The sequence below is a fragment of the Cyprinus carpio genome, chromosome A11 (assembly GCF_018340385.1).
Source record: "Cyprinus carpio isolate SPL01 chromosome A11, ASM1834038v1, whole genome shotgun sequence".
Classification (NCBI taxonomy): domain Eukaryota; kingdom Metazoa; phylum Chordata; class Actinopteri; order Cypriniformes; family Cyprinidae; genus Cyprinus; species Cyprinus carpio.
This window is the reverse complement of record NC_056582.1, coordinates 22,638,200-22,656,048: the sequence shown is the minus strand read 5'-3', so window position 1 is coordinate 22,656,048 and position 17,849 is coordinate 22,638,200. Positions and strand designations below refer to the sequence as shown.

General features: G+C 37.2%; 2 protein-coding genes across 4 annotated transcripts in view; both read left to right on the top strand.

Annotated features, from left to right (window-relative positions):
- The window catches only part of tnfrsf1b (tumor necrosis factor receptor superfamily, member 1B), a 13,602-nt gene extending 10,437 nt beyond the window's left edge, over nt 1-3,165 (top strand). For both annotated transcript variants that reach the window (XM_042766846.1, XM_042766844.1), the window contains exon 9: nt 1-3,165. This exon is cut by the window's left edge and continues 178 nt beyond it. In XM_042766846.1, coding sequence (XP_042622780.1) covers nt 1-218 — 218 coding nt within the window. In that variant the 3' untranslated portion in view covers nt 219-3,165.
- A 2,605-nt stretch (nt 3,166-5,770) lies between these two features.
- LOC109063795 (E3 ubiquitin-protein ligase TRIM62-like) overlaps nt 5,771-17,849 on the top strand; it is a 46,652-nt gene continuing 34,573 nt past the window's right edge. Inside the window, exons 1-2 of one of the 2 annotated variants that reach the window (XM_042766842.1) lie at nt 5,771-5,933; nt 7,020-7,539. In XM_042766842.1, coding sequence (XP_042622776.1) covers nt 7,132-7,539 — 408 coding nt within the window. In that variant the 5' untranslated portion in view covers nt 5,771-5,933; nt 7,020-7,131. The remainder of the gene's footprint in view (nt 5,934-7,019; nt 7,540-17,849) is intronic. The other variant, XM_042766843.1, reaches the window with a different exon arrangement.

The window sequence follows — 17,849 nt, the reverse complement described above, 5'->3', positions numbered from 1 at the left end:
CTGTCTCCAGCCCCATGGTCAATCTCAGCATCACCTTCAACTGCCAGGTGAACCCCACGACAGCGTCCTGCTCCATCCCTCTCAACACATCTGCACGGACACCCCATGTTGAAGCTCCGGTGCCGCTTTCTCAAGAAGAGGTCTGTATATCCTGCCAGCAAGAGGACGGCAAGGAAGCTCTGCGGTCAGTGCAGGAGAGCGGCCTGTGTGTCTTCTGATTGGCTGTTTTACTGATCACATGTATAAGTTTAGATAAATGCATTTGCAAATTCCTAAATGCAGTGTTATGTTAAACAGATAAAGATGACATTTATTGCATTATTTTAAAAATAAAAAGGAATAAATCACCCCAAAATGAAAATGTACACACCCTCAGGCCGTCCAAGATGTAGATGAGTTTATTTCTTCATGGGAACAGATATAGAGAAATGTAACATTGAATCACTTGCTCACCAATGGATGCTCTGCAGTGAATGGGTGCCGTCAGAATGAGAGTCCAAACAGCTGATAAAAACATCACAATAATCCACAAGAAATCAACACAACCAATTACCATCCTGTGAAGTAAATAGCTGTGAAACAAATCCATCATCAAAACATTTTTAACTTTAAAATGTTGCTTACGGCTAAAATACGAGTCCTCTATCCATAAAATTGCTTTTTCAGTGAAAAAGTCATCTCGTCTGAATCAGGAGAGAAATATGCACAGATTAAGCACCATTTAGAAGCAAAAACAGTTGTAAACAAATGGATTTTGATGTGAGAGGACAGCAGGGATGGAGGAAGTGAATTATGCACGTATTTTGGCCAGAAGCGACTGCAGCTGATCCATTGGTGAGCAAGTGATGTAATGCTAAATTACTCCAAATGTGGTCAGATGAAGAAACAAACTCATCTATATCTTTGATGGCCTGAGGGTGAATCCATTTTCAGCAAATGTTCATTTCTGGGTGAACTATTCCTTTAATATATAAATCTGACATGTAAAATAAATGTATATGTTAGCTCACATATTACTAAGCTCTAATAAGCATTTTTTGCCATCCAATGCTGGTGTCTAAAGAACAAGATGGCTAAAGGCTGATTTAGTTTCACATCATTTGTTAATACTGTAGTAATTTACGTATACAAGTAATTGCTGGCCCACCTAAAAAAAGAAATTATTTGCATTAGATTTTATGCCGAAAATAGATTCTGCAAAACTCACCAAGCGGCTAATGTCAACAAAACTGACTCATTATTGTAAAGTATTATACAGTTTTAGGATTACTATCTCTATTCAGTACTTGTCTTTGACATTTGACACGTAAAAAGTTTTTACACCTCCCTGCTGAGACGAAATTAATGATATTTCGATATATAGAGAGATGTGAAGCTAGCGCCACACAGTGGTTGTTATTTTCTCTACCTCGCTTGCACATTTATAAGGCGTTTCCCTGTACATATTGTAATATCATTTATAGACTTGGTAAATGAGTTTTGTGGGTTTACATGAGATGAATGAAAAATTAGTAGAGCCCTCTGTTACAGCACAGGTTGTCCAACACTATTAGATATTATATCTAAAGATGGAGAATCAACATTTTGTATATATTGGATTGCCAAGGATATCATCAAAGATATTTTTTTGGAATATAAGAATGTATATAGTTATTTTTGTATGTTTTTTATTTTTTATTTATTTTTTTTTTTACTTTTTATTTTTTTATTTTTTTACTTGTAAATATGTTGTCATTGTAAAATTTTGTATATCCACTTTTATAAAGCACAGTATTATTCACACTTGTCTATATTATTTTTCTATTGTGCAAACTATTATTTTAGGATTGCATCACTTGCTCAGCAATGGATGCTCTGCAGTCTGCAGTGAATGGGTGCCATGAGAATGAGAGTCCAAACAGCTGATAAAAACATCACAGTAATCAAAACCACTCCAATCCATCAATCAAAAAACATTTTTAACATCAAATCATTGTTTCCAGCTAAAAATACAAGTCCTCCATGCATTAATATGTTCTGCAAACTTTAATTATTTCGTGAACTATTCCTTTAAAAGCATTTTAACTTGAGATATTATTGTCACCTGGTGGACAACAAAACAGGCTAAAAATCAATTCGAGCGACCTAGAAATGCCCTGCTATCATGCAAGAGGAATCTATAAGTCTAAAGTTTATTTCATTATTTATTTCAACTATGTATTGCTTTGATTTATATATTTCCCCTTACAGGAATTTCATACGCTGTCAACTGTACAAACTACAGTGTAGTCAAGACCAAACTGTGGTTCTCCTTGCCAAAACATCCATTATATAGATTCTGCTGGTAGACCACCAGCACAAAAAGCAGTTTAAGATTAACGTATGAAGCCGGAGGAAAGCCACCAGCGGTGGATCAATACAGGTGTTAACCGACTTAAGGAATCACAGAGAAGGATCTCTTTTTAGGAGTTGATTAAATATTGATCATGCCCTCTATGGCTGTTTTGAAGGTTGCTGTACTCCCACATCTGTATTGCACTGCTCATTTGAAATGTGGAGTGTCTGCTGCTTTCTTTTTCTGAGCGTGGAACAAAGTCTTCTGTAAGCCACAGTCTGTTTGTTGTGGGATTGGTTTAGGAAACCTGGTTTTCATTTGTAACTTACTGAGTAATTACTTTATTTATTCAGATTTTGAGCAGAAGTATGTAAGCTTGGGAATCTAGAAGCACTTTTTTTGGACACAGTAACACCTTTATTATGTCCACTTATAGGGACAATTAGGTCAATTCAATATACATATATAAGTTCTATATTAAATTATTCTCCATTTATTTTCTTTAAAATTTATTTCCATTGTCTTTTTTATGTATAGATTTTATTATTTTGTCCCTTGTCCCAGACCCAGACTTTAAGTGTTACAATATGAAAAAAAAGCCATCATAAAATATATATTTTTAAAATGGGATAAATCAAATTTTGCTCATCTGTATGAATTATTTCAATATTTTGTGTAAATCCATCTTTACACAGATTTTCTTTTTTTTTTACCATTTATCTCCACTGTATTTTGTAAATCTTGCATATTGTTATGTATATATATATCAGGGATCAGTAGACTTGTAATGTTTTTTACAAAAAATGTCTCTTATGCTCATCATCTATTTGATCAAAAATAAAAAAATAAAAATAAAAACAGTAATCTTGCAAAATGTTATGACAATATAAAATAATGGTTTCTGTTTAATAACCCTTAAAATAAAATGTATTTCTGTGATGCAAAGCTGAATTTCCATCAGCCATTACTCCAGTATAAAGTGTCACATGATCCTTAAGAAATCCTTCTAATATGCTGATTTATTATTAGAATTATCAATGTTGGCAACAGTTGTGCAACAGTTTTAATTTCTTTCACAAAAAGAAAAAAAGAAAGAAAGAATAAAAATGGACATTGGAAATGAACTGATGGTTTCAGAGAATATTGTCAAAATAATGTGATGTGATGTGTGAATGTCTGCTGTTGGACATCGTCAGAGGACAACTTAAATAAACTAGCACAAGTGTGAAAGTTTATTTTCTAAAAGTCCACAGTGCCAGCAATGCATACTGAAACCCCATAGGTGCTTGGCAGTGAGTCATTTCAGTAGGTTGTGTTCTCCATTCTAATCCATCCCTGTCGTGAAACACAGCAATGTGTTACAAGCACAAGTGTTATGATTATGAGTAAGCAAAAAGCAGACATAGCGTTTAGTTTGTGGGAAATGGCTTGTTTGCGCCGCACTCTGTGACAGGAAATCCTGACATAAGGTTGAGGTAAAGAAGCAAACCAACAGCCTACCCTTTAAAAGCATGTCTCTTCTCCAATGCAACGTATGCAAGCTATGAATGAATTCTGATAGTATCTTTGTTGAACAGTTTCATAATGAACATTGTGTGTTGCACATATTGATTGTGATGCAACTGTGAGGTGCAAACAATGAACATGAACCACAGAACCTCAGATTTTGACACTATGAAACTACACAGATAAAAAAGAAATAGCGTTGATGAATGTGTCTGACAACCGCAGGAAATCTGTGAATCAGCCGTTCTTCTTGTAAAGTGGGGACAGGTATAGAAGACTTCCGTTTTTCTTTTTTTCTTTTGTTAAATTTGTTTTGGCACATGTCAAACCATGAGTGCCAGAATAACTAAGCAATAGGTTTGGTGGTCAAAGGTAAGCTTCTGAGGTGAGATGTGGGTGTGTGAGCAAAGCATTTTGAGAAAGCACTTTCACAATAATAAGGACAGTAATTCAGTCAGACACTTGACCAGTGATGCACCAGTTAGTTTTGAGCAATCCTCCGGACTTCTTAAGTATCGCCTACAATGTTATACACAAATAAAAAAGAAAATGTCAAGTTAGAAAAACAAGTTGAGGCCCCCCCCCCCCTCAAAAACAAAAAAACAAAAACAAACAACCAAACTAATAAATACATTTAATGAAGAAAATGAAGTCTAGTTTAGGGCTTTTATTTATTTATTTATTTATTTATTTATTTATTTATTTATTTTGCATTGTGAATTCTAACCACTATAATGTGTCTGGATGTTTTACTTTTTAGTTTGCTTGTAATTCTAATTATTCTCAGTGATAGTTTTGATTAAAATCTAATTTCCATAACACTGTAATAAAAATCATCCCGTCTAGACTAAAAAAAAAAAAAAAAAAAAAAAAAAAAAGTTAAAAGCAAAGGGCAAAAAGGCACACAAAGAAGTGCAGCTCCTAATGCAGGTGTGTGAGTTGTCGTTGTCTGTTTTGGAGTGATTGCAATGTAATCTAAATAGTAAAATAGAAAACCGTTATTTTAAACTGTAATTTTTTTTTCTTCTGTATTTTTGATCAAATAAATGCAGGCTTGCAGAAGAGACTAAAAACATTAAAAATAGTAATGTGTCCAAACGTTTGACCGGTACCTATAAGTAAAATTGTACAAAATTGAAAATGAAATGTTGTATAAATAAAAGGTTTGGAATCATATTTGATTCAAACCTTTTTATTGGAGGTGTGTGTGTGTGTGTGTGTGTGTGTGTGTGTGTGTGTGTGTGTGTGTGTGTGTGTGTCTGTTTGTCTGTCTGTCTATCTATCTATCTATATTTCTGTTGAAGTCTATATGTCTGAACAAAAGCTGACAATATCTATCTATCTATCTATCTATCTATCTATCTATCTATCTATCTATCTATCTATCTATCTATCTATCTATCTATCTATCTGTTGAAGTCTATATGTCTGAACAAAAGCTGACAATTTGCATCGCAAGAAACCCATAAACTAAATTAAAATATATAGGCCTAACGTTATTCTTTCTGATATTTTTAGTTCATTCTACAATTATGTTAAATTAAATACTTAAAATTAAATACTTAAAATTATTTTTTAGATGTTTTCTTTAATTTAAAAATATGCTGAACCGTATAAGAACAACTTTCGTATCGACCTACAAACACACGCCAGCAGAGTGCGAGCAATCACTCTGATATTATCATATGCTCATTTCTGCCCTTGATGAGGAAGCTGGAGCTGTACTATCACAGCAGCGGGGGGATTCACCCTTCATTCGTGTAAAAAAATGTCGTATGTCCTTCACGAATCCAGCCCAGATGATAAAGACAAAAGAAAAATTTAAGTACTTTACTTAATTCTCTTAAAGCAAAAGTAAAAGTCCCGAGAGAGCTGTATTAGCTTGCCATCTGTTTTTGTCCCCCCCCCCTCCGTGGAGTTGGTTCGCTCCGTTGCTGTGCGCCTCTGGAATGAGTGTAGAGCGGTGGGATTGTGAGGAGCTGCGCGTGCCGTCGGTCGCTTCGCCTTTGAAGAGTCTGACGTGATGAACATTTTTAATTAAAACAACGAGCTGCTCTATCAATTATGTGACAGTCGGCTGTGTCCAGTGTACGACGCGTCAGGACTGTTCGGGGTAAGCGAATGAAGTGATAATGTCAGTTTTTGAGAGGATTGAATAGGATTGAAATCTGTTTACGCGTCCTGCTAGCTGGCTAATTATTTAGCAGCCGGCTTTGATAAACAATAAAAAGAAAATCATTGACAGAGTGAAGAGACATGGTGTAAAAGCTGTTTTTTTTAAAACAAAGCAGTAATGTTCATAACTTTTGTGCGATTGCCATGGAGTACAGAAGCGATCTGATGTGTATAACAGGTACCGCTGATTTAAATGGGCTTCATAAGATCCAGTTAACTTCAGCGGAAGTCTATGGTGGCAGTGTTTATAACCTGATTTAGAGATTCAAGGTGTTTCATTAGCAATTGATAATTTCAGATTTGTTATATTGAATTCAGTAGAAGTCTATGGTGACTGGGAGTCTGTATTAATTAACCTGTTTTATAAATGAATGTCTTTAATCAGCGAGTAGCGAGGGAATATCATTTTGAATTAATTTCTTTAAATGCATTAATTTCTTCTTTAAGTGGATTTGACAAGATTATGGACGCCCATCTACTGTAAATTAAATTAAAAATAAAATTAAATGCAAAAACAAACACACATAATAATAGGAAAATAAATAAAAATAAAATTACATACAGAAAATAATAAATACAAAAAGTTGTTTTATTAAGCCATTTCTTTCTTCCTTTTTGTCTGTCTGCAAGTTTGAGTCGCCATACAAGATTCCTTTGTGACTAAGTCTGTATGAAATTCATTTAGAAATGAATGTCTTTCAGTAGCCACGGAATAATCTTAAATGAAAATGTAATTATTTTTTAATAGGCTTGATAAGATCCAGTTGAATCCTGCAGCATGAATTCAGTAAATAGTAATTAGATTTTCAGACGAGTCTCCTTTAATTAAGGAGTATCATAATTTCCTTCTCTTTCAATCATATTTATCTGCATTTGCTGATCAATTCATGAATAATGTAGGGTGAAGACCATGTCTAAAGCCTTCATGCCAGCTTATCCAAGAGTCTAATATCAAACATATCAAAGTATGCAGAACTCTCTTTTTAATGTCTTACTTATTTGCTCTGTTTATGCTCTTTTTCAGGAGTCAGTAGAGGAATATTTTCGAGCCTCAAAGAGCCCAGCTGATTTAGAAACTCAGGGTTCGTGCGTCCTGCTACCTGCACAGTGCATGACCGACCCCTCCATAGATTCAAATGGCTTGCTGTCTGAAAGACGAGCTCTTGTGTTCCATTTGTCTGAGCATTTATCAAGACCCAGTCAGTTTCGGCTGCGAGCACTACTTCTGCCGTAAGTGCATCACGGAGCACTGGAGCAGACAGGAGCACCACGGGATGCGGGACTGCCCGGAGTGCAGGAGGACCTTCATGGATCCCCTTCTGTCCCCGAGCCTGAAGCTCTCCAACATCGTGGAGAGGTATGCCGCCTTCCCTCTGGACGCCATCCTGAATGCCCAGAGGAACTCATACCCATGCAAGGACCATGAAAAGGTCAAACTCTTCTGCTTAAGTGACAAGAGCTTGGTGTGCTTCTTCTGCGATGAGCCTGCCTTACACGAACAGCACCAAGTCACTACCGTTGACGAGGCCTATGAGGAAATACAGGTTTGCTTGTTTGTATTTTACGAGCCCTTTGGGTTATGCATGTCTTGAAAGCACTTATTATTTCCATCAGAATATTATGTGATGATAATCTCACGCATTTGATTTTAGAGTTTTTTTTTGACAGGTTGTAAAGCACAATTAAAAATGTTATGTAATACACAATGTCCCAGGCCTTAAGGAAGGTCAGTTCTTAGGCTCTTGGCAGTTGGGTTAGGGCTGCACGATTATGACAAAAATCATAACTGTCGATTATTCCCTTGAAATTGTAATTGCGATTATTAATTGCGCACCATTGCGATTACGATTATCACAATTTACATTGAATGTTGTTTATACCATTGTTTGATGCAACTGCATGCCATATTTTTACATGAAAATAAACAAGCTGAAAACACTAACTGAAAAACTTTTAGTGCTTTTCTATAGTATTAAGCCTCAAATGTCAAATATACATTTCTAATTTAAATGATAAAAAAGTAAAAATATGAACGGTATTAAAAATGTTATACTAAAACTAAAACAATGGAAAAACCCATAAGATAACATGTAGAAAGAACAAAAACATATCTTAAGCGTGCAGAATAAGATTAGTGGACTTTGAACGATTAATTGCCGCTTTGAACGATTACGTAATTGTGGCATCCATAATTGTAATCGCGATTAGAAATTTGATTAATTGTGCAGCCCTAAGTTGGGTGATCTTTATAATAACCTAAGGGTGACATAATGTGAGTTATGTAGAATCTGAAAACTTGCTGTTGTCATTGGGAGGCTTTCTGATTATCGTGATCAAGAATGAGGTGTGGATTTAGTGTCCAAACCCACAGTGCATTTATTTAAAACTGATGTAAGTCTGTGATTAAGTCTTTTGTTCACGAGTCTCATTACCGTTTTTGTAAACCTCCAAATGCCAGCAGTGATCATTGTTTGTTTTTTCTGTTCATTTTATCTGAATGTTTGGTACAGTAGATGTTCAGAGCATCTACTCTATAGTTTCTCTTTCTCCATCTTTGCTTGGACTTTGCTTGCATGGGAAAATTAGTGCAGAAATATGTTTTCGTAAGTTCATCTGTTTTGGTTTTATTTTTATCATTGGCAGAAGCCTGTAATATCTGTGTTTAATCCAAACAGCTGTTCTGGAGAGATATTAATGAAGCGCATCCCAGTTATTTACCTTATGAGCTTGCAAATGGTTTTGAAAATGTACTTTTTCCCCTCACTGTGCTACTTTTGTAATGATTTATTTTTACTTTTAGGTCGTTTGAGAGCTTTTAGAGCTTTATGCTGTTTGCCTTGAATGCTTTTCATATAATTTATTAAGCCGATGCAGGCCTCTTTGTTAGGTTCTCTTTATTCACTGTACTTCCTGGTTTTTTACAACCAACCATCACCTGTGTGTAAATACTGTTCTTCAAAATTACCATGCCTTTGAAAACTGCTGGCTGTATACTGCAAGAATAGGTTAGCTTGCATTTATGAACACTTCTCCCACATTTTCTGTTTATCATTCAGAGCTTTTCTGGTGTCTGGTGAATGCATGGAATAATGTAAAGTTTAGATGGCAATGCAATTACAAATCTTAATGGACTCTATAGTTTGACATGTTGGTCATTCAGTGCCTCCATCTGAGGTCTGATAACACACATCAGAGGTGGCGAAAATTGACACTTGTGTTTAGTGCGACTTGGCCTTATCTGTAGGACTTTTTTATTTTCTGGAAGTGAGAAAGTACTTGAGATACAGATAGGAAACAGCAGTGACACGGATGCAGTTAAGACAAGCAAGTACAAGTGAAGTGTTTCTGTCAAACAGATTGCTTTATACACAATCTGACTTTAATTTTACAACAATGGTGTGATGACGTTGTAATTAACATGGTGTATTTTTTTGTGCTGGAAAATAGTTCACCCAAAAATGTTAATGATCTGAAAATCGGAGAAATGTAGCATTCCATCACTTGCTTATTAATGGATGCTCTGCAGTGAATGGGTGCCGTCAGAATGAGAGTCCAAACAGCTGATAAAAACATCACAATAATCCGCACGACCCTAGTCCGGGAATTAATGCCTTGTGAATGAAAAGCTGCTTGTTTGTAACAAATTTATCGAGACGTTATTGCTTTCAATATTGCTTTCTCCAGTGAAAAATTCATCTTGTCTGAATCAGGAGAGAAATATGTACAGATCAAGCACCATTTACAAGAGATAACAGTCTGAAACAGTTCAAAACAGATACTGAATGTTGGTGGATTTTGATGTTAGAGGACAACAGGAGATGGACTTTGTCCATTAGAGGGAACATTATTATGTATTATGGCCTATTTTCACAGGAGGTGATGGTTTGGGGTTAAAAACACCTTGATGGATCTGTTTCTTACAAACTTGCAGTTTTCACTTCACAAGACATTAATTGATGGACTGGAGTTGTGTGGAATACTTGAGGATTAGTGTGATGTTTTTATTTGCTTTATTTGTTTGGACTCTCATACTGACGGCACCCATTCACTGCAGAGGATCCATTTGTGAGATGGAAGTGATGGAATGTTACATTTCTCTAAATCAATGAAGTAACAAATTCGTCTATGTATTGGATGGCCTGAGGGTGAATACATTTTCAGCACATTTTTGGGCAAACTCTTCCTGCTGTTTTAATTATTTTCATGGATGAGCATCATTTTTGTTCGAATTGAGTTTTTCAGAGTCCTTCACCTTTTGTAATCAGCACTGCAGAAGGGTTAAACACCTTGTTGGGGAATTAATAGGAGCAACAAGCTGCAGTTGTCAGAAAATAGCAGCAGTCTCCTTAGAGACACTCCTGGGACAGACTTTATTCTATTCCATGTCTTTTGAGATGCACACACCGAGGGACGGCTTTCACTGAAAGCCTCTGTCAAGAACAAATATTCCCCATGAGAAACTGCATGCTCGCTAATGCCAAGTGTGTACTTTATACACATGTTTTTCAGCAAATTGGGTGCAAAAGAAACCGTTTATCCACAGCAAAGCCCTTTGGCTAAATAAAGTAATGTGTTTGAGTGTTGGATGGGGTTTAATAAGATGTGGCATTACATGGGAATCAATAAAGTACTCGCAAGGTTTATTCTGTTAGCACTAACATGAGAAAACTGTAGCTGAGGAGCTTATTTCTTTCTGAGGGAAAAAAATCTGCAGTTACTATAACTTTGTGATATTTTGTGGTAAATGATGCAAAATTATGCATTTTGACTTAATGTGTTCATCATAAGCAGTGGATGATGCTTATTTTCTATCTTTTAAACATATTTAATTGACTTACATTGACTAGTTGTGCACATTAGTCATTGATTTTGGAAATTCACTGAACTTGGTTTATTTCACAGAAAACATTCACCACAAAACTATATATACACACACAAACACACACACTACCGGTCAAAAGTTTGGGATCAGAACGATTTTTTATGTTTTTTTTACAGGAGTTTCTTATACTCATCAAAACTGCATTTATTGGATCAGAATTACAGGGAAAAAATGTAATTGTGATGAGTGGGGCGGGGCCGAGAGCCGTGGGAACGGAGCGAGGCCGGTGGAGTGATTGGGAAATGAGCGACACCTGCTCCACTCACCGGTCTCGAGTCCCACGGAGGAGATCGGGAGGATACAAAAGAGGAGCGACGACAGTGAAGGACGAGAGAGGACCAGGCCTGGGTTTTATTTTGTGGTTTGGTTTTTGTTTGTGCGCGGCAGTCGCCCGTGAGGGGCTGTCGCGCTATTTTATGTTTATTTGGTTATTAAAGTTTTATTTGACTGTTGGCCGGTTCCCGCCTCCTTCTTCCCGTGATTATGGAGTTTTTATTATTAGTATTACACTGGTGCCGAAACCCGGGAGGAAGGAGGGACGCGCTGCCGAAGATCCCTTGCCGCTGGGGTGAATCCGCGGTGCCATGGAGCAAGGCATAGCAGTCTGGCGCCGTGGACGCTCGAGGCGGTGGGCTGGAGTGAGTTGCCGGGGACGGACGAACTCGCTGCCGGCCGCCCGTGATGTGGAGGGGCGGCTGCCGTCCGTAAGGGAGCGGGGGAGTCGGCGCCGTTCGCCAGGTGGCCGGAGCCTGCTGCCATCCGCCAAGAATGGGGAGGAGCAGGGAACGGGGGACTCCTGCCGGCTGCCCGAAACCGGAGGAGCCGTCGCCGTCCACTGGGCGGCGGAGGAGTGACGTGTCGTCCACCGAGGGCCGTCCAGTGCCACTGCCAGGCACCGCGGAGGACTTCACACAGCCGGTGGAGGGCCGAGCGGCAGCGTGTCTGGGAATCGGAATTTTTTTTGTTTTGTTTTTCTCCTCTCTCCCCTCTCTCGTCTCCCGTCGCTCCTCATCCTTCCATCTCCTTTTCTCTCACCTCGTCTGTCCTTACCCCCAGGTTCCCGCAGGTCACCGTGAGCGGTCCCCCCCGGAGGGAGGGGAGGGGGGGGGGGGAGTAGAGCGCAGTCCCGGGAGTACCCCCCGGCCTGCGAGGGGCGATGGGGGTATGTGATGAGTGGGGCGGGGCCGAGAGCCGTGGGAACGGAGCGAGGCCGGTGGAGTGATTGGGAAATGAGCGACACCTGCTCCACTCACCGGTCTCGAGTCCCACGGAGGAGATCGGGAGGATACAAAAGAGGAGCGACGACAGTGAAGGACGAGAGAGGACCAGGACTGGGTTTTATTTTGTGTTTGGTTTTTGTTTGTGCGCGGCAGTCGCCGTGAGGGGCTGTCGCGCTGTTTTATGTTTATCTTGGGTATTAAAGTTTCATTTGAGTGTCCGCCGGTTCCCGCCTCCTTCTTCCCGTGATAGTGAAGTTTATTAGTATTACAGTAATATTGTGAAATATTATTATGATGTTAAACAACTTTTTTAGATTTCGACATTAAAATCTAATTTATTCCTGTGATGCAAGGCTGAATTTTCAGCATCATTACTCCAGGCTTCAGTGTCACATGATCTTCAGAAATCATTATAATATGAAGATTTATTATCAGTGCTGGAAACTTTTGTGCTGCTTAATATTTTTTGGAACCTGTGATACTTTTTTTCAGGATTCTTTAATGAATAAAAAGTAAAAAAAAAAAAGAGCATTTATTTAAAATAGAAATCTTTTCTAACAATATACACTACAGTTCAAAAGTTTGGGGTAAGTGAATTTTTATCCTTTCTTTTTTTGAAAGTTCGAAAGTTTACAGACAATAGTTGAGGATTTTTCTTTTTTTCCTCAGCATTATTGTCGTTTGATTATTACTGATGAGATCATAGACAGTGGCAGCTTTAACAGGCTGCATTCACACTAATGCACAGATCTATTTCGATATATCAGATGTTTTGTCCTGCTCTAAAAACATAACTGACTGTGTGTACATCAATTTCGTATAAAAGTATTCGAAAATGCAAGTGCATTTAACCACAGCCACAACTGAGCTTCAGGATAACAAACACAAAGCTCACGTGAAAGTCTGTCAGTGCACGAGTTTCGTGCATCTACTAGTACTGCATTCCAAACGGCATAAATGAAAGCATATCTAAAGTAAAACACGGTGGGTGGAAGCACAGACTGTCAAGCAATGTGCACGTGTCTCCTATATATCAGTATTATAGCTCAGTATTTTTCCCCTCTCTTTTTCCTTTTGCTCTTATGAGCTTCCGCGAAAATGTAATGCTTTTTAAGCTTATGTAGCTTTTTTTGTTTGTTTGTTTTTTTAGGGTCTGATGTTTCCGGCCTCCAGATGTCTCTGGTTTTATATGATGCTAATTTCAGTGAACTAGTGAATTAGCAGATTTATGGTTTAAAGAAGATCATACACAGGCGGCACAGATCTGAACCTCTATCAACAAATGACTTGCCAAGTCGACAATAGATCACTCTGCTCTGTTTTTCAGTGTGAATAGAAGGCTCATTGTCTGTACTGAAACAGACTCAAGCAGTCATTTCTTATTTGAAGTGCTACTATTCAGTGCTTTTATTAGATTTAATAGATGGTCAACTGTCTGCAGATGTCAGCACTGGCAGGACAGAAACTTTGATGATGTTGTATGGTCTCTTTTAGAACAATATATTGCCATTGGCTGAGCACTTTAGCTGATTACTTGCATCATTACTATATCAGCATCATATTGGCCATCAGCCAACCTGCTCTTTTTTAATATTCTTGCTCTCATCCTCTCCTTTGATTGTGTCTACAGTGTTTCATGCAGTCTCCTTTCTCACATTTTATCAGTCTCCCTCTCTCTCTCTCTCGCAGTCTCTGTCTGTCTTTCTCACCATTTTTCGCTCTTATTCATGCCCCATCTCTCCTGTTGTAATGACACCTTTAGAGTTCAGACACAGCTGTGATTAAGTAGAGGCTGAGGGAAATAGACTGCTGGGAAAGGAAATAAAAATTCTGCGCCGGGGTTCCATCAGTGGCTCAGACCCATGCCAGATGTGGAGCGTTATTTAGGCAGAATGACCGCGTATGTTTACAGTTTCTTTTTATGTGGTGCAATTTTGCATTGACGCACAAAAGTACTTCTTGTTGCATGCAAATAACAACAAAAAAACTGTTTTAACACAGGAAAAATCATAGCACTTTACAATATGAGCAATTTTTCAAAAATAAGTTCTTTTTATTTTCACATTCTCCATTAAAAGAACTTCAAAATGATGTATGATCTGTTGGAATTTTTTTTAAAATGTTTGTTTTTTTGATTTTTGAATTCAGTAGAGTCAGCAAAGTCAGTTTTGAGAAAAATAGAGTTAAAGTTCTCTGAAGGTTCCAAAGCAAAATCACCTGCAATCTTTGCATCTTTTCCTCTATTTCTTTTCTTAATAATAATTTCTATATTAATAGTCACAACATAGCTATTTTTTATTTTATCTTTGTTATTATATAAAACAGTAGAACAAATATAAGAAAAAACAAAAACAAATAGTGCATTACCTTTTTTATTTACATCTAAACAAAGAGCATTCAAGAAAAACAAAATAATTAAATGTAAAAATCTCTTTAGTGTGTTCATTACAAATAAATTGATTATTAAAACTACGAAAGCAGTTCAATCAAGAACAGCGAGTGATTCTTTTATTGTTAGATTAAAATTAATGAGGCGGCCTATATTAAGAATATGTAACGCAATCTAATATAATGTTACACATCAGATGTTTTTCCCCAACAGTTCCCCAAACATTCACTTAAGACATAACAGATGATGTTTGCGCAATACTTAAATACTGTAATTCTGTCTATATGTATATATTTATCGGAAGTGCCTTTAAGCGCTCAAAATCAACTAAAACCGACATATTTCGTAGATTCCCATCGCTGTTCTCCTCTCATTTGTAGTCTGTTCAGTCTCAACAGACTTATTAGTGCTGCTTACGTGATGTTTTTCTGCTAGAGAGCTTTTCACAAAGTACATAATCAAGGATTCTGATGCAGGCAGGTCTAATTGGAGCGGTTTTCAGCTTCCCGGCAAGCTCGTGTCGAGCATGGAACATATGTCTTCTCTCTCTGCTGGGCCACATAACGCTGTGAGATTTGGGTTTTGCCTGTTGCAGTATATGCTTGCCGTTTGTGTAATCTCCTTAACTTCGCATGTCTCACCCCTTTGACCTATCAGACTTGTGGGATGTGGCAACAGCATCTGCTGACGGATGTTTGCTCATGCATTCTCCGCCGTCATTTCTTCTCCCTCCCAGGTGCTTATGTTACATTCCTAATGCACTTGAGCATCGACCAGCCGAGCAGCATGTAGCTGTGCACCCTCTTCAGCATGCTCTGTGTGTTTTAATGTAGACGCTATAGAGGATAGCAATGGATTTGTTTAGAGCTCTAGTGTTTGCTTCAGGGGAAAGTGGGATTTCACTGCCAGCTAATGCACTCTTAGCCCTGAGAGGACAAGGCTTTTCTTAATGTCCTTGATGCGGGCCATCAACAATCGCCGGCACTTGCACTCTCTCACCAGTTTCGTGCCATTTCCTGTTTCTTTGTAAGCAGATTATTATACACGAGTTCTGACCTTTGCAAATGTTTTGATGGAAGCAGATCCTTTTATTTGTTTTATGGCAATATTGTTAGCAGTGCACTACCATTCAGAAGTTTTTGAAAGAAGTCTCTTACAATTAGCAAGGCTGCATATATTGGAGCAGAAAATAGAGTAAAGACAGTAATATTACGAAATATTATTTAATTAATTTAAAATAACTGTTTTCTATTTTAATATATTTTAATGTAATTGATTTCTTTGGTGCAAATCTGAATTTTTTGCATCATTACTCCAGTCTTCAGTGTCACATGATTAGGGTTGCAAAGAAGCAATGAATTTCCGGTAAAATTCGGAAACATTCCAAACAAGTTTTTTTTTTCTTCTAGAAACCGTGATTTTATTTATTTATTTATTTTAAGTTAAGTAATGAACAGAAAGTTTGAAAGTACAGCATTTATTTGAAAGAAATCTTTTGTAATGTTAAACATTATTTACTATCAATTCTGAGTCATTTAATACATCCTTGCATCCTTGCTTTTTTTCTCCAAACTTTTAAATAAATACAATAGAATAAAGATACAAATAAATTAAACCATGTATTTGCAAACCGTGTTGTTTTACAAATGTAACATAACAGAGCATATTTCACTGTAAAAATTAAAAATCAATCAATCCTTGTTGAAGTTACAAAAGCTTTTCAGTCAAGAGAAGTGAATGATTTTCTGGTGTTTTGCTGTTTAACATTAAAATCACAGCAGGAACAGACCGCTTTTCCTTTAATCCAGGTTTTTAATTTCAGTTTGAATATCATTACACACCTAGTGTGTGCCATTCCATGTTTGTTTTTTAAATAAAAAGCTAATTTGATGATGCTTGCTGCTACTAAAAAATTATTTTTTCAATAACGGGTAAAAAAAAAAAAAAAAAAAAAAAAAATATATATATATATATATATATATATATATATATATATATATATATATATATATATATTCAGTGGTAATTTAGAACATTTTTGGTGAATAGTTTGTTATATTTAATCATAATAGTTAATTTGCCACGTGGGCCCCTAAAAATAGCTTTTTGATTGCATCATTTTCTTTTTTCCGAACTGGAGGATCTAGTCTTTAATCGTGATCTGTGCTTTGAAAATGAGTGGGTTGAAAATGTTGTAAGGGAGCTGACTGCCTTACAATGGGTTTTACTTGTTGCTGAGGCCCTAATAAGTGAACCCTAGAGAGTATGTCGGGGTGGGTTCATTTGAGATGCCTGTGGCAGGTCTGTATGCTCTTTGTCTCCTACAACCCTGAAGCCCTTTTTACTTGATACAATATGTTTTTGTAGGTGTGTGCGTGGTGCAAGCAGGCGAATGAGTCTAAAATGAGTAATAGTGAGTCATCTTGTGGAAATCAGCTTGAAACATTAACTTGAGGCAGTTAGATCAGAAATTTATGCTTTCAGCATTTTTCAACAATTCAGCATTTTAATGATTTCAGCTATGTATGTATGTTCTCTATATGCCCCTGTTTCAAAAAGAGCCATTAATGGCTGGGCAATATATTTAACATTCACACAGTTATTTTGTTGGCAGTATATGGCCTATATCTTGTTAAGTGTTGCTTTATAATGGTGTTTATAGACAAATAAATTATATTTAATCTTTCGCTCAGCTCAAAGTTTTGATCTTTTTTTCTGTCCCTTGCTGTCATGCAGCTTCAAGATCACCTGTGATCTTCTCCATACCTTTGCTTGTTCTCTCTTTGAACTGTTTCATCACCATTTTATCTTTTCTTCATCCCCACACAACTTCGTTTTGAGAAATGTTAGCTTTTTGTTAGTTGGTAGGGGACTTTTAGGGGCTTCTGAGATTGTTACCAAGTGATTTATTTTCCCTCAGGTATTCTAACAAATGGAAAGGCAGCGGGTGGTCGGTGAGGAGTTGTCACATTCACACAGAATCACAGTCCTAGGGAACGACAGAACGGTCATGTTGCATTAGACACATTACAGACTTTACATGCTTGGCGGAAGGCCTAATACACAGTGACAAAGCGTACAACTAACATTCTCTCATGCTGGCTGCTTTGCACGAAGGCAGTGGGAGAGACTGTGACCTGATGAAACCTTGAACTGACGACAAGCAGTGGTTAGTTAGTTGCATCTTTGCCTGTATTGAAGAAGTAAAAAAGGAAATTATGGCAATGGCTCAACTCATGTCATTCAAATTTGTATTTGAGATAATGGGACATGAGAGAGGGTGAATTATCCCTTGAGCTAATATTTTACTTTTAGCTTGGCCTTTAATTACTTGTCAGTTCAATTTAAGGATATAATAAAAGC